The following is a 17,812-nucleotide window of genomic DNA, read 5'->3' as shown; positions in this document are numbered from 1 at the left end:
GGTTGGGCATCACTACTCTAGACAAAAATTACGCCCCCCGCAGCTCCCGCACTTAAGAAAGGTAAGGAGGGTAGGGGGTGGTTGCATCTAACGCTTTCACGGCTGAAGAGAAGGTGCAGTTGAAGAAAAATCAAGCACTGCCATTCTTCTCCATTTCTATTTACTAAGCTAGAGAGTTTAGATTAGAGGAGTTTAAAGGGGCAGACTGGCTTTATGGGCATTCGGGCAAATGCCCAGTGGGCCGGAACCTAATGGGCCGAAAAGGTCCACTAGAACACGTATAAAATTGTTTTAACTCTTTCTCTCCTAAACGACGATACCATCGTTAATTTGACCTCATTACGTTAAATTAATGTTTAATTGTATAAACTTGACTTTGTGTTATATAAAAAGTTCATGCATTCCCCTTTAATTAAATACCAAAATACAACATTTTCTGATAACAAACAACTAAAGCTATCGAAGCTTAATCATAACAGGGGGAGTGAAATAGTCATGAGCAAAAAGAAAAATTCCTTCGAAACGTGGACAAATAATAACGGAGAGAAAGAGTTAAATGTTTGTATAACATTCTCTTATAAGCGTGACCCTTTAAGAGTCGTTTTTTTTTACAGACTAACAGTGTATTATTAATTTAATCGTAACATATTACCGAACTTAATGTAATAGCCTACATTAGACTTACAGGCTTCATCCTTTATCCTTATGGGTGTTCACACTGTATGCATGTGTACAGTTATCGATACATTATCAAATTAAACATGATTTTGAGGACAGTTAGGCCTATATGCATGACCAACATATGATATAAAATTTTGGGCCCGATTATATAGAAATGCCCGGGCCGATTTTCCGCCCCTGGAAGTTGATATGAGAAGCTGCTGAAACAATAATGATTAGTACCGGTATACATAATTTACTTAAGTTACAAATAGTTCCATGCAGATTGGGTCATTTTACTACAAAGATAAGACCGCCCCCTCCCCAACTTAATAATGTCGTCGAGGAGGGGAGGGGAGAGTCCCTGTTTTAATTGTTATCAACATTGGAAAAGTTTTATTTGGTACCGAGTCCCCCCCCCCCCGGCCACTCAATTTTAATAATTACTAGGAAGATAAATAAATGGGAAAATAATACCACCGCCCTCTCACGCCAGTAAGCACGTGACAACTCCCAAGTAGGACGCGCCACAGTTTAAGAAGCGCTTTTATACATTATTCATTATTGCATCACCAAGTTTCATTCATATGCAACATGATATAATACAAACGGAATGTCACAATGACTTTGCTCTAAAACATCAGAATCTTTTTTTTTATATTTATAGATTTATTTCTAATCCAACAATAGAAAAACCAAACATTCTAGACTATGACGTTTACACTGATTTTTTTTTCAACTGTAGGACTATTCAGTCACTATTCGGTGTTACTGCCAGTAGTTTAAAAAGATCAAACGTATTGTTATGTATTCAGTATCTTAAGCCACTGGGTATTATATGAACAGTGTACAGATGTTTTACCAGTACGGCATCTTTGAAACCATTTGAAGGACAGATGACAGTATTTTTTGTTTCGACAACTCCTTCAACTATTTTATGATGTGAATGTCCTTCAAAGTTTAACTCCTTAACTATTTTATGATGTGAATGTCCTTCAACGTTTAACTCCTTAACTATTTTATGATGTGAATGTCCTTCAAAGTTTAACTCCTTAACTATTTTATGATGTGAATGTCCTTCAAAGTTTAACTCCTTAACTATTTTATGATGTGAATGTCCTTCAAAGTTTAACTCCTTAACTATTTTATGATGTGAATGTCCTTCAAAGTTTAACTCCTTAACTATTTTATGATGTGAATGTCCTTCAAAGTTTAACTCCTTAACTATTTTATGATGTGAATGTCCTTCAAAGTTTAAGGCTCTATACTAGGTCTACCTTTGGAGACTCCAAACAATGGTCAAATGAACTCAGGGGCGGACTGGCGCACCGACAAACGGTAGAATATCACAGTAACCTACATCTTCAACTTTCAGATCTCATCTCATTGGTCCCATTGGACCCCTCAACTCAAGAAAACATTAAGAAACTGGAACGAATTCGTACAAAAAGCTCCTTCTTCCCTAGTGCTATTAGAGCATGGAATGGGTTGCCTGAGCTAGCCAGGAAAACCAAGTGACTTGGCAGAATTTAAGTCATTGTTTAATATGCATGACTGAATGCATGACGCGTAGGACGTAATCATCTTCTTTTTTTGAAGTAACGTCTGTTTTTTATAAGATAAGGTAAGAAGATATGGTTTAGTGTTTTTTATGTATTATATCTAAGTTTAGTGATTTTACTAATGGTGTGGCTCTAATCAAATTTGAATATTCGTTTTTTATAAATCTAACTTTTCCATTTTGTAATTGTTCTTGTTTCTTAATGTTTTCTTGAGTTGAGGGATCCCAAACAGAGAATGCATATTTGAATATTAACCTAATTAAAGTTAAATAGAATTTTAGTTTTATGTTTTTGTTTGATATGTAAACATTTCTTGTAATAAACCTTAATGTTCTGCTTGAGTGTTTAATAGTTTCCTCTGTTTCATCGTAATGGAGATTACATGTGCAAGTAATAGCTAGTATTCATGATAACATTTTGAATAGAGAGAGAAAGGTTTTTGGTATTGGTTGCTTGTAGTTCATAGCTTCTGATATTCTTGCTGAAAATATCGAAACCTATCAATCCTGCATAGCGGACCCATGGGTGGATCCGTCGAGGTCCGCTACTTCAGTTTGTGTGATAACAAAAACTCCTTTTAAAATCTTTTTTTTTTTCAATTTTTTTTTCCACCCTGCACATTGTCATGCGCGGCGTCATTTTTTTTTCTTGTGTAGGAAATGAAGTGATGTGGCCTAGGAAGTTTCTAATCCCATAGTCCTAGAGTTGGGATTGAATCTTGTTTGTGTAAACGTCACGCTTTTGTTTCTAGTACTTCCTCTTCTGGAGAAGGCGTTCATTGTTGCTGTTTGGTCTGTGCCTATGTTTTACCCTTGTTCAAGGGGTGCTCGGTTTGGGCCGTGATTGAGCCAGGATGTGGGCCCTAGTTGAGCCAGGTTGTAGGCCCTAGTTGAGCCAGGCTGCGGGCCGTGCGTTGACCAATTAGTTAAACGTATTTATTTTAATATTTAATTAGTGCAGCAATCATTTCTTACTGTATTAGCCTACCCAGGTGGGTCGGTTAATTCAAGTCATCCCCTAGTTAAACCCTGTGAAACCTACCTTGACATAATTTACAATAATAAATAAAACCAAGTTAAAGAAAGAGCGTTAAAAAAAACATCAAAACAATTTTACACATTAAGTTACAATTTTATTAATTACTCCGTGACACAATAGACTGAATAGAGTAAATGACGTAAGTACTACAAATAACACCAAATACAACCTGCGTTGAAATGAGTGTTAAATATTAGGTTTTAAAACTTTGCATATTCACTTTTGATTTCAGTAATTTCTTTTCCATTAAAAAAAAAAGTAGTTCTAGTTCAATGAATGAAATATAACACAGGTGGCAGACGAGAGTGTTAGAGAGTATATGTGTAGAAAGATTTGTAGTCAGACATTCTTTTCTCGTATTCTTTATCAAATTGTTCATTCATAGCCACAGTGAACCAGTTCTTCCAATCGCCTACTTCTCCTGCAAGGTCAAGGCCAAATAAAAAAAAAATTACAACTTCAGAACTAACGAACCAAAAACAATAGGAGTCTATTTAAAAACAATGTGTGTCTATATAAGGTATAGATTTAAAGGTTGTGTAAAACAGTGTCGATTTTAAGGCAGATATAAACATAGGATAGAGCCAGAATAACGACTGGTCACCACGAGACATGGGAAGGGGTGGGGGGGAGCGACATTATAATAAAAAAAAAAAGGTTAACAATAATTGTTATTTGACTTTTTTTTCCACAAACTGTAATTTATTCACAAATATTAGTATAATTAGTTAAAATATTTATAAGTAGTAAACATTCTACAGAGAAATTATTTTGTACACAAATCCAACTGGGGGGGGGGGGGGTCGAGTGGGGGGGGGGGGCATCCCGAGTGTGTACCCCCCCTCCCGATCCACCAGTGCTTCTTTCTTTAAAAAAAAAATTGCTTTTAATAATTTGGCCTTGAGAACATCTAGATATCTATAAATGCCGTGTAAAATAAAATTCCACGTCCACCAGTGTGCATCCGTAAACAAGGGGGAAAAATATATTGCATCACAGCAACAGCGTTTCCAATGAACAAAACAAGCTGTTCATTTCACAAAATGGTGTCAGAAGTAGTAACTGCCTTTTGACATTTGATAGGTTACTTTGTTTGCGCCTGTGTTTAGCTGGTATTACTATTAGCTTAATTAAATACGTACGTAAAAATGAGTTACGTGTGAGAAGAATATAGCTACCTGCAATATAGGACTTAGGCTAGTGTATAGATGCGTGCAGTATAGGGCTACGTGTGACTAGGGCATGGGTATTAGGTATCATTAAAACCATATTCACATGAAACAAATAGACTGTGGTGTATAACCTAATATAAATATAATGTAATAAGTACTATTTCTTTCCCTAGTGCCATTTAAGTCAGGACTGACTTATGACTTAAACTTAAGTTGAGCCTCTAATTAACGTGAAGACTAGATCAACACATCGATACGAAGCAGACGTAATAATTGAAGATTACGTTCTAGCTCAGACCGCATGCAGGACCGAGCGGGGGAGGGGGGGTAATAGCAGAGGGTTGGGTTTGATCTCAGGATTATCGTAAATAGGGTTCGAGGTGGATACCACACGACCAGTAAGCCCCATTATTGCGTTTGCAATCCGATGACTAAGAACATTCCAACTACCAGCAGAAGTCTCAAGCGAGGCCAGGCTGACAAAGCTACATCTAAAGGTCAAAATAGACATGCCGTACCTTTCCTGTAAATGGCCAGTTTGTTATTTCTGAAAAGCGCCTTCACTAGGTCAGATACGGTTTCGTCCTTGTGTTTCTTCATCTTCTCAAAGCTGCAGGCGGCGGCGATTTGTTCACACAGCTCATCACTGCACCCACTCCCTAGATATGTGTTCAGCCTTTTAACGCCGCTGACAGTGTCCTGTGCAGCGAAAGAATATTAAAACAGGCAAAAGAAAAAAGAATACTTTATAAAAAAACAAAGCTTATCTAAGAGAAAGAAAACACAAACTACAAACACTTATCAGACAATTACAGGACTAAGCTCCCTTTCTGCTTTGTAAAACAAAATTAATTAATTAGTACTAAATGATTAACTAATTGGTTGATTTTTGGATTGATTCGCGTTTTTTTTAAAATCGATTATGAATAATTAAAAATTTCAACTTGATCCGAGCATGGAAAGTGGGAGAGCGTTATGCGATAACGTAACAAGGGGACTAAATTCACATATATATACACATCTCTCATTAAGTAGCATTTATTTCTCTTATTTCGAAATCAAACAAAATAATTTATCACCAACAATTAATTGACTAATTTTTCTAAAAATTGATTCATGTCTTGTCAGGTTCAATGAAAAATTGTGAAAAGTTTGAACTTGATCAAAAAATGTGAAAACAGCAACAACTATTTGTTACTTTTTGATGCTTAAAATCTTTTTTATTTGTCTTAACTATGCTTTGTATGTTTTTGTTTTTTTCCGAATAGGTGTCCTATTACAGTGTGTTACAGTATCTTACCGCTTTCATGTCTTCAAAGACAGATACTAAGAAATGTAACTTAGGGTTGGCTTCTCTTCCGGTCTGCCACTCCATGACGTAATCAAATACGTCTCCGTAAAGATCTGAGAAACAGATTTAACTGGTGCATATCATTTCAAAAGAAGTTATTCTTATAATGTAATTTGCATAGCAGAAGTGTTCAATTGAAAACAAAAGAGCAACTTATACAAAAAAAAAAAAAACATTAAAAAAAAAAGCTTAGATTGAGTGAAGAGAGAGCAACATTCAATCGCTGTCATAGATCTGGATATTGCAAGATTATCTCCCCTTTTCATATACCACTAAACTAAATAATGACCACTAGGTGAACAATTGGTTAATTTTTTTGACTGATTCATGTGTTGTCATCGACAAAGAAGAATTCCCCAAAATTTCAACTTGATCCGAAAATGGGAAGTGTGAGTAAAAAATAAAAGATAAAAGAATACACACAGACAGACAGATAGACAGACCGAATGAGTTAATATAATCTTGTAAAAAAAAAAAGGGGGGGGGGTGGGACAATTTATGGCAAAACAATATAATTGTAAAAGACAATGATTATTTCTCTAAGCGCTTCTCTTGGTTATTTCTGTAGGCGGCTTCTCTTGGATTATTTCTCCTGAAAACACTTTCTTTTACCTTGTAATCAATGTGACAGCCTTTACTTTCCAGAGATACCCATAAGAGTTGGCTGGACTCAAGAGCGTCCTAAAAGTTACGACTTCAAAAACCCATTCTGCACAGGGATTTATCTTCTTATCGTATCTTATATGATACAGACGTTACTTGAAAACAGAAGATGATTACGTCCTACGCGTCATGCATTTAGTCATGCATATTAACCAATGACCTAAACTCCGCCAAGTCACAGGTTTTCCTGACTAGCTCAGGCAACCCATTCCATGCTCTAATAGCACTAGGGAAGAAGGAGCTTTTGTACAAATTTGTCCTAGCATATGGGACAAGGAATGTGCCTTTATCTTTGTTTCTTTCTGAGTATTTTATTAAATTTTGTTTTTGTATTTGAAGATTATGGTTCAGTGTTTTATGTATAATTGTTACTTTACTTTTGAGTCTTCTCTCCTAAAGGCTTTCTAAATTTAGTGATTTTACTAAAGATGTTACTCTAGTCAAATGTGAATATTCGTTTGTTATGAATCTCACTGCTCTATTTTGTGTCTGTTCCAGTTTCTTAATGTTTTCTTGAGTTGAGGGGTCCCAAACAGAGGATGCATATTCTATTATTGGCCTAACCAAGGTTAAATAACATTTTAGTTTTATGTTCCTATTTGATTTATAGAAATTTCTTCTAATAAACCCTAATGCTTTGTTTAATTTTTTTTATAGTTTCATCAATTTGGGGATTTGAACCAGAGACCTCTAGGTTACATACAGAAAGCTAACTTAAGAAAAGGGAAATGCCCCATCCCTTTAGTCATGTATAGGATAGTAGGTCACCTCTTTCAAAAGTAGAGTTCAAAAACTAAAGTCATTCGCGCGTAGACAGCTTTAGTCCTTCCTCAGCCATAAGCGTCCCTTCTCCTGTAATTCTAAATGTCCTTGATCGAATTGACGGTACAGTGATTTTGATGAATGTCTATTAATAGAAGTAGCCACGTATTAGATAACCTTGAATGGTAAGGCCAAACTGATTTAAATATTGGTCGGAGTTTAATGGCGAAACATATTTTCTCCATATGTAAATAATTTTCGCAAAACAGTTTATTTATAAAGTATTTAATAATAATAATAATAATAATAATAACAAATTAAATATGGAGATTAAACATTTATGGAAGTACCCCATTGTTATAACGACCGAGCTGATAATGACAAGTGACCTCACTGATACCTTCAAGGCCCTTTAACATTCACAGACGTTGCCTGTCAGAGGGCGGTACTGCTGCAGACCTGCCACATCACCAGAAAATTCCTTAGCGGACACTGATAAAGGGACTACAATGAATTTTGTATTTAATGATTTGATTGCCAGGGGAACAAAAGAGTCTGTGGGCTTACAGATAATAATTAAGTGGACAATGTTACTGATATAGAAATAGCTTCAAAAACGTAAGATCAATTTCGGAAGTTTGGTCAAATTTCTTGAGATCAGGGGTCCCAAACACAGGACGTATATTTTAATATTGGTCTAACTAAAGTAAAAAAGCATTTAATTTTATGCTCTTGTTACAAAGCTTGTATTAACTCTGTCTGTCTGTCTGCCTGGTAAAAAAATTGAACACGCTATTTTTCCTACACCCATTTTCGGATCTAGTTAAAATTTTTGCACAATAATTCATTGGCGTAGACACTACACGAATCAGTTAAAAAAAAATAATTTGTAGACTAATTACTAATTATAAAGAAATATGTTTGATCTGCAAGGGAAATTAATCACTCAGTATTCATATATATTAATTGTTAAATATATTGGATACTGTCCCCATTCTCGAATTAAGTTGAAACTTTAAACAATTATTAATTGTACCTAACAAAAGATGAATCGATTTAACCAATTATTAAACTAATTATTGGTCATTAATTATTTTGTTTGATATCAAAAAAGGGCAATAACATTGATAGATATAGTTGTATGTGCGGGAGTTGTTCCCCTTAGATAATCTTTGTAGTTTTATATTTAAACAATTTTTATATATTATTTGTTTGATTTTTTTTTAATTTTTTTTTTAATATATTATTATTATAAAAATTTATATTACGTTTTGTCTAGTAGAAGTTATTTAAAGTTAATTCATTTTAAGAGAATACGCCCAGATCGGTCCTCCGTCATTGAGAGTCAACAGGGCGATCGTCTACATTGGGTATAACAATAGTCTTTATCTTTAAGATGCCCAAATGTGTCCCACACTGATCAGAACATGTATTGAACTACCAAGACCGTAGGCTCAGACTTAGTTACGACAAGGAAGACTTTATATCCTTACTAGTTACAACAGACGATCACAAAAAGCCTCAGACTTACAGCCTACTTCAAAATACACTTGAAAGAACTGTTCAAAGGTCCCTGGATAGTTGAGGGGTGGCAGATGATTGTACACGTGGTTGTAGTAAGACACCAGGACATCCTTTGGGTTTCTCTCCAAAACTAGAATTTTAATCTTTTTCTCTAAAGCTTGTTTCGGAATGTGTCTGGGGGAAAAAAAAACAACAAGAAAAACTTAAAAAAAAAAACCTTTTTAAAAAATGTATGGCTTATATTGAGTGTAATTGTATCAGTTAGTTTGGATCAGTCATGTCATTAGATTTACAATAGATCTAGACTACCAATAACAAATCTGTGCGATTAGAAATATTTTTACCAATTGCTTTTCTTCAGCGCAATGTTATGCTTTTAGCTTTCTCAGTGGGCTATGAGCCAATCATTTGTCTGGACCTGACATAAGTTTCCTGCAGGAGTGGGGCGGCGCGCGTTTCTCGACATTCCCAGTGTCAGAGTTACCATTGGTCGCGGCGGATTCCTCCACTAGCGCGCCAGGGAACGGGCTAGATAGAGCCTAGCTCGTGGACGCCAACCGTCCGCCCGACGCAGCCCGCTAAGGCCGCGCCAGTCAGTCCAGTCTTTGCCCAAAGAGAGACCCGCGAATCAGCCGAGTCCCAGGAGAACCCGACCAACCCTCGAGTTGGTGTCCAGCGCTATCCGCTTTTCGGAGATCCCGTTAGGTCTCTTACTCACCGTTGCCCCGGGGGCCCCACAGGGGCGGGGCTGGACATAACCCCTTTGAGTTCCTTTTACACTTGCCGGCTGCTCATTTATCAGCGGTAAGCAACCAGTACCCTTGGCGGAGTGTTCACGCGGCGACCACGATGAGGTGGTACTGGAACGCCGCGTTTGTCTGGACCAGTTCGGAAAGGGGAGGGTGATGGGGGGGGGAAGAATTTGAATGTTACCATGATCGCTTTTTCAATACATACAAATACTTGTCCATTCAGATCTCAAGCCTCCTCAAGGGGACTAATTCAACTTTTACCACCACATTTGTCAAGTACGATTACTTTCCATTGTTTGATACCAAACAAAAAAAAAACTAAATAGTTTTTTAAAAATTAGTTCTTGTTTTGTCAGGTACTAGAAATAATTGTGCGAAATTTCAGCCTGATCTGAGATTGGGTTTCGGAGAAATAACATGTACAAACCTTTAACCAGAAAGACAGAAAGACATAGTAAATTAGTAAAAGCAATATTTCCCGTGGCTACGCTGCCCCAGCTGTGACCTACATCCAGGGCAAGCATAACCATTTATGTTTTCTTATATATATATATATATATATATATATATATATATATATATATATATATATATATATATATATATATATATATATATATATATATATATATATATATATATATAAGTATTTGTAAATCTAATAATTTAACAAAGTCGGTTTGGTTGTCTAGTCCAATAGTTACCAAAATTAACAATTTTACCTAAAAGGCACGTGAGTGACCAATAGTCTTGGGGACTTGAAATTACTGAAAGACTCACTGGGCATTGCGTCTAGAAAACAGAGTCCGGTAATGTCTCCATCGGACAGATTCTTTGATTTGTTCATTAACAATTTGACCACCTCACAATGCCAGTGTAGACCTGAGAAGTGGTCAATTAGAAAGAAAATTATACAAATGCCTCGAATTATAGAGAATAAAGAGAAAAACAATCACATGAACATTTATCTGCCAGAAATGTGTCAAAAATTTGGAATTCAAGAATTAAATTTTGAGATATGACCAACTTTGTCACGTGTTTAGATCAAAATAATCTACGGCGATGTGAATTCTGACTTACATTCTTTATCTATCTATCTATCTATCTATCTATCTATCTATCTATCTATCTATCTATCTATCTATCTATCTATCTATCTATCTATCTATCTATCTATCTGTCTGTCTGTCTGTCTGTCTGTCTGTCTGTCCGTCCGTCCGTCCGTCCGTCCGTCTGTCCGTCTATCTATCTATCTATCTATCTATCTATCTATCTATCTATCTATCTATCTATCTATCTATCTATCTATCTATCTATCTATCTATCTATCTATCTATCTATCCATCCATCCATCCATCCATCCATCTATCTATCTATCATCTATGTCAATCTGCCAGAGGGAGTGCTGAGGGAGTTTGAGGACTCCTAGGGGTTACAACGGATGACTTTGACATGGTGAGTCAAATAAATATCTGATCCTATCAGAGCTAAATTCACAGATGACCTAAAAATCCTGATAATCACATTCTCAGTGGCGCACACTTGAGACGTTTTGATAGAAAGCTATTGCTCCACCCATTAGCCACCACGTAGCTGGATAATGTTTCTTTTACCTGATTTGGGATAAGAACAGATCAGAATGTCGTCGTCTCGAATGTCCATGTTTCGAATCTGCTTCACGTGTGTCTTATAATCAGTCTCAGCTCCAATAGCAAAGGCCTGATGCCAATAATCTCCTGCATTGCCGAAGTGAAAAGTGTTTCCGAATCTGGGAGAGTGCTATATTGAGTTATTATATAGGGCAGTGAAATCATTTTCAAAAGTAATGAAAAAGTCAAATATTTAGATTAGCCCTAAGGTACAGCGCACGTCAAGAATAAAAGGGTAATAGCCTACTAGTAAAGTAGTACAGTACTCCTCTCAGACCTTGCGCTCTATGGGGCAAATGATGTAAAGAAGGTTAACGAGGGCGTCATGTGGCCAGCACAACGATCAACCGACATTACTTTTCCCCTATTAATGTCAGGTACCCATTAGAAATGGCAGGACTCAGAGGCGCACTAAATATTCCGAAATTAAAAATCCCAGCCTTCACCAAGATTCGAAACCGGGACCTTTCGAAAGCTAAGCGGTTTACCACTTCACCACCGCGCCCTTAACTACTAATGTACTATCGTAAAAAAAGGTTGCATACGTCAAAAAACAAAATGACTTGAAAATTTGTACCAATAACAGCTTAACTCAGATTTAAACATTTGTTGGTCTAGAATTAAAAAAAATTAGCTCCCATTTCAGACCTTGTGGTCTATAGGTCAGATGATGTAAAGGTCATCGTTTCTGTGGCCTACGGTTAACGAGGGTGTCATGAACTGTCATGTGGCCAGCACAACGACCAACCGCCTTTACTTTTCCCAAACTAATGTCAGGCACCCATTTGAGCGGGGTAGAAGCGCCCGATGATCCCAAAATTAAAATTCCTGTCTTCACCTGGATTCGAAACCGGAACCCTCGGTTAGGAAGCCAAGCGCTTTACCGCTCAGCCACCTCACCTCCAGCTATTCTAGTACGGATTATTCTATTGCTTATTAATCAAATCATAAATGAATAAATAATATATTTTCACCTGTCTGTCAGCTGGGCCAGTCTGGGAACTTTGTTGAGAAATTCTTCGGGTGCCACGCTAGAGCTGGACGGGGCAGAGATGCTGCTGGTGGCGCCCTGTGGGTTGTCCATGCTAATTAGCTGTTAGAATCTATATCCTTTCTAGAGCGAATCTAATCAACCAGTAGTGTTGACGAATATAACAAAAAATAACAAGTGACCAAATCTAAAACCTAGCAAACACTGATAATAATGACAATGTCTTCGATTCCGTAGTTTAAGGATGCGTCCAGTGTTTCACGCTAATGTAGTCGATACTAGAAATAGAACAGAGCACACGGCAGTATATGTAACTTTTCTCTGTGAGGTAACAGGTGCAATAACATTAGCATACTAATCACTGCCGCGCCACCTATATGCATGATTTGTTATATGGGTTACATCACATCATTACAAATAGTAAGTAACACTATGCTGCCGTCCTGTGCACGGAACATTAAATGGTACGCTCTGCTCATGGTCATTTATTATATAAGGGGCGGATCCAGAAATTTTGAGAGGCAGGGGGATTTATTTTCAAAACCCTAACCGTTCCGTAAGTGTATATATATATATTAAACACCTACATATATGAAATTTAGGTCAGTTTTTCTTAAATTAACCCTTTTAATTATTTTTAAACATTTTACACACATATTTTTTTGTATTTACGCCATACATAAGGCCGCCCCCTTAAAGTATTTTTATCACCATATTCTTTTTTCTTCACGGCTAAAGAGGGGGAAGGGGTAGAGCTCCATTATACTATATCTTCAGTAACGAGAACGTTAGGGACGGGACACGCCCTTGTGTTAGAACATAAATATATCAACACTATTGTAAATAAATTGTATGATTTCTCTAGACCAGTGATGCACAAAATACGGCCCGCGGGCCAGATCCGGCCCGAGACGTGCTTCCATCCGGCCCGCCGAAAGGTCGGCACAAAATACAGAAAATCCTCCTCCCTAAAAAAAAATGTTTAAAATGTATTTTTACCTACGTTATGGACCTCACTTTTATTTCTAACAGATTGCTACCAGGGCCTTTAAAATGTGTGCGCTTATGAAATAGGACTCAGAATATAGAACCTACCAGGAAAAGTGAACGGATCTTTACTTTTTGTGGGACATGACAACATGCGAGCGAAAATTTTTGTTTTATACGGAAAGTGGGGCTGTTATACAAAAACAAAAATAAAACATTAATAGAGCTTGCATTTTCTAACGCGTACGAAGATGTTTAATTAAGTTTTTGTATCTTTTCGATCATGTGGCCCGCGACACTAGAGTTGGAAATTAAAATGGCCCGCAGATTGAATTAGGTTGGGCATTACTGCTCTAGACAAAAATTACGCCCCCCTCCTCCCGCACTTAAGAAAGGTAAAGAGGGTAGGGGGTGGTTGCATCTAACGCTTTCACGGCTGAAGAGGAAATGCAGTTAAAGAAAAATCAAGCACTGCCATTCTTCTCCATTTCTATTTACTAAGCTAGAGAGTTTAGATTAGAGGAGTTTACAGGGGCGGGCTGGCTATATGGGCATTCGGGCAAATGCCCAGTGGGCCGGAACCTAATGGGCCGAAAAGGTCCACTAGAACAAGTATAAAATTGTTTTAACTCTTTCTCTCCTAAACGACGATACCATCGTTGATTTTGACCTCATTACGTTAAATTAATGTTTAATTTTATAAACTTGACTTTGTGTTATATAAAAAGTTCATGCATTCCCCTTTAATTCTAGACCAAAATAAACCATTTTCTGATAACAAACAACAAAGCTATCGAAGCTTAATCATAACAGGGGAGTGAAATATTAATGAGCAAAAAGAAAAATTCCTTCGAAACGTGGACAAATAATATAACGGAGAGAAAGAGTTAAATGTTTTATAACATTCTCTTATAAACGTGACCCTTTCAGAGTCCTTTTTTTTAAAAGTCTTTTACAGACTGACAGTGTATTACTAATTTAATCTAAACATATTTTCCGACTTACTGTAATAGCCTACATTAGACATACAGGCTTCATCCTTTATCCTTATAGGTATTTACACTGTAGGCATGTGTACGGTTATCGATACATTATCAAGTTAAACATGGTTTTGAGGACAGTTTTTTAGGCATATATGCATGCCCAACATATGATATACAATTTTGGGCCCGATTATATAGAAATGCCAGGGCCGATTTTGACACCCAGTCCGCCCCTGGAAGTTGGTATGAGAAGCTGCTGAAACAATAATAATTAGTACCGGTATACATAATTTACTTAAGTTACAAATAGTTCCATGCAGATTGTGTCATTTTACTAAAAGATAAGACCGCCCCTTCCCCAAATTAATAATGTCGTCGGGGAAGGGGGGGGGAGGGGAGATTCACTATTTTAATTGTTATCAACATTGGAAAAGTTTTATTTGGTACCGAGTCCCCCCCCCCCCCTCAATTTTAATAATTACTAGGAAGAAATTTTACATTTGGGAAGGGGGGAAAGGGGGCGACGAAATCTAAGAATGTGTTGGATTATCAATAAATGAGCATATCTGATTTAGATAAACAACACATATTTATATACAATATACATAATGTAATTTCTCCACAGAGATAGGCATCAAAAGGTATTGATACAGTTTGTGACAGGGCCTACAGAGATACACATCCAAAGGTATTGATACAGTTTGTGACAGGGCCTACAGAGATACACATCAAAAGGTATTGATACAGTTTGTGACAGGGCCTACAGAGATACACATCCAAAGGTATTGATACAGTTTGTGACAGGGCCTACAGAGATACACATCAAAAGGTATTGATACAGTTTGTGACAGGGCCTACAGAGATACACATCCAAAGGTATTGATACAGTTTGTGACAGAACCTACAGAGATACACATCAAAAGGTATTGATATAGTTTGTGACAGGGCCTACAGAGATACACATCAAAAGGTATTGATACAGTTTATGACAGGACCTACAGAGATACACATCAAAAGGTATTGATACAGTTTGTGACAGGGCCTACAGAGATACACATCCAAAGGTATTGATACAGTTTGTGACAGAACCTACAGAGATACACATCAAAAGGTATTGATATAGTTTGTGACAGGGCCTACAGAGATACACATCAAAAGGTATTGATACAGTTTGTGACAGGGCCTACAGAGATACACATCAAAAGGTATTGATACAGTTTGTGACAGGGCCTACAGCGATACACATCAAAAGGTATTGATACAGTTTGTGACAGGGCCTACAGAGATACACACCAAAAGGTATTGATACAGTTTGTGACAGGGCCTACAGAGATACGCACTAAAAGGTATTGATACAGTTTGTGACATTGCCTACAGAGATGCACATCAAAAGGTATTGATACAGTTTGTGATAGGGCCTACAGAGGTACACATCCAAAGGTATTGATACAGTTTGTGACAGGGCCTACAGAGATACACATCAAAAGGTATTGATACAGTTTGTGACAGGACCTACAGAGGTACACATCAAAAAGTATTGATACAGTTTGTGACAGGGCCTACAGAGGTACACATCAAAAGGTATTGATACAGTTTGTGACAGAACCTACAGAGATACACATCAAAAGGTATTGATACAGTTTGTGACAGGGCCTACAGAGGTACACACCAAAAGGTATTGATACAGTTTGTGACAGGGCCTACAGAGATACGCACTAAAAGGTATTGATACAGTTTGTGACATTGCCTACAGAGATGCACATCAAAAGGTATTGATACAGTTTGTGATAGGGCCTACAGAGGTACACATCAAAAGGTATTGATACAGTTTGTGACAGGGCCTACAGAGGTACACACCAAAAGGTATTGATACAGTTTGTGACAGGGCCTACAGAGATACGCACTAAAAGGTATTGATACAGTTTGTGACATTGCCTACAGAGATGCACATCAAAATGTATTGATACAGTTTGTGATAGGGCCTACAGAGGTACACATCCAAAGGTATTGATACAGTTTGTGACAGGGCCTACAGAGATACACATCAAAAGGTATTGATACAGTTTGTGACAGGACCTACAGAGGTACACATCAAAAGGTATTGATACAGTTTGTGACAGGGCCTACAGAGGTACACATCAAAAGGTATTGATACAGTTTGTGACAGGACCTACAGAGATACACATCAAAAGGTATTGATACAGTTTGTGACAGGGCCTACAGAGGTACACATCAAAAGGTATTGATACAGTGTGTGACAGGGCCGGTTCTAAGTAAGCAGAGGCCGAAAGTATGACTTTTGTGAAGGGCTATATCCACTTTTGAAAGAATTATAGGCCTAAAAATGCATTTAACCCTTTCGACGCGTGTGGTAGCCTAGCCTCTAAACACTAACATTGTAAATCCATTTTGTATGCACTCGTAAAAAAGCTCAGCACTTTAAGGGTTAATCAAAAAGTCCTACAGAAAAATAATTGGTCAAGTCGGAATTTGTACTCGTGAAGGCCTTTATTTGTTAGCGGTCAAGCTATTCAAGTAGTTATAAAAGTAGGTGTTATAGTCTAGTTATGGTTCTAGAACACTAGTCAACACTCTAATTCTCTTCATAAGGATTATCTCCCCTTAGCTAAGTAGGCCCCCCCACTGTCTCTTTGTAAATCAAAATGAATTAATTACGGCTACATGTAATTGATTAACTAATTGTCTTTTTTAATTAATTGATGTGTTGATTGATGTGTTGTCATCTACAAGGAATAATTTAACTTTTAACTTGATAAGTGATGTTGGTGTCCTTGGATAAATGGTGTTTTAGGTCCTTGGATAAGCGATGTTCGGGCCCTTGTATGGATGGTGGATAGTTCCTTCCCTAAGAGGGTGTCCTTGAATAAGTAGTATTTAGGTCCTTGGATAGGCAATGTTTAGATTCTTGGATAAGTGGACAGTGGTGTTTATGTATTTTGATAAGCTTTTTTTTTTGGATAAGCGGTGTTTAGTTCCTAGAATAAGAGGTGTTTAGGTCCTTTGATAAGCGTCGTTTATTGAATAAATGGTGTTTAGTTCCTTTGATAAGCGGGGTTTCTGAAATAAGTGGTGTTGAGGTCCTAGGATAAGCGGTATTTTGGTCCTTTAAGAAGTGGTGTTCACTGGATAAGCGGTGTTTAGGTCCTAGGATTGGTGGTGTTTGGGCCCTTGGATAAATGATGTTTAGCGCTAGGATTAGTGGTGTTTAGGCCTTGGATAAGTGGTGTTTAGTGCTATGATAAGTGGTGTTTAGATCCTTGGATAAGCGGTATTTAGGTCCTAGGATAAGTGGTGTTTATTGCTAGGATAAGCGGTGTTTAAATACTATGATAAGCAGTGTTTATGTCCTTGGATAAATGGTGTTTATTAGTGGTGTTTACACTCTTGGATAAGTGATGTTTAGTCTTAAGATAAGTGGTATTTAGATCATTGGATAAGCGGTGCTTAGGTCCTAGTATAAGTGTTGTTTAGTGCTAGGATAAGCGGTGTTTAAATACTATGATAAGCAGTGTTTAGGTCCTAGGATAAGCGGTGTATAGTTACCTGGATAAGTGGTGTTGGGTCCTTGGATCGTGCCTCTGTCTAATGATTTATGCTTCTGGCTTGAACCCTAAACTTTGTAAACATGCCGTTCTTAAACATGAGAGAACGAGATTAGTCAGTGATACTAATGCAGAATGCAGATGTCTCGTCACAT

General features: G+C 37.2%; 1 protein-coding gene across 2 annotated transcripts; it reads right to left on the bottom strand.

Moving 5' to 3' along the window:
* Positions 1–3,341: 3,341 nt before the first annotated feature.
* On the bottom strand, positions 3,342–17,812 carry LOC106070172 (sulfotransferase 1A1-like). Of its 2 annotated transcripts, XM_056006564.1 has the most exons (8): positions 17,659–17,812; positions 12,108–12,258; positions 11,098–11,252; positions 10,207–10,366; positions 8,740–8,906; positions 5,733–5,836; positions 4,951–5,131; positions 3,342–3,681 (listed from the first exon to the last, which is right to left on the bottom strand). In XM_056006564.1, the coding sequence occupies exons 2-8, from the start codon at positions 12,215–12,217 to the stop codon at positions 3,569–3,571; spliced, it is 990 nt and encodes a 329-aa protein (XP_055862539.1). In that variant the 5' UTR covers positions 12,218–12,258; positions 17,659–17,812; the 3' UTR covers positions 3,342–3,568. The 2 variants fall into 2 exon arrangements, with proteins under 2 accessions (XP_055862539.1, XP_055862538.1); XM_056006563.1 differs by lacking the exon at positions 17,659–17,812 and having other exon boundaries at positions 12,108–12,563.

This window comes from Biomphalaria glabrata, chromosome 12 (genome assembly GCF_947242115.1).
Source record: "Biomphalaria glabrata chromosome 12, xgBioGlab47.1, whole genome shotgun sequence".
Taxonomy (NCBI): domain Eukaryota; kingdom Metazoa; phylum Mollusca; class Gastropoda; family Planorbidae; genus Biomphalaria; species Biomphalaria glabrata.
The sequence above is the reverse complement of the archived record's forward strand: the minus strand, read 5'-3'. Positions and strand labels throughout refer to the sequence as shown.

What these genes read in the sequence shown, in the direction of transcription:
- LOC106070172 (XM_056006564.1), bottom strand. Translation starts at nt 12,217, where the DNA reads ATGGACAACCCACAGGGCGCCACCAGCAGCATCTCTGCCCCGTCCAGC. An exon ending in AGTGTATTTTGAAGTAGGCT is followed by an intron (nt 5,837 to 8,739) that starts GTAAGTCTGAGG and finishes TCTGTTTCTCAG; the next exon opens with ATCTTTACGGAGACGTATTT. An exon ending in ACTGGCCATTTACAGGAAAG is followed by an intron (nt 3,682 to 4,950) that starts GTACGGCATGTC and finishes TTGACCTTGCAG; the next exon opens with GAGAAGTAGGCGATTGGAAG.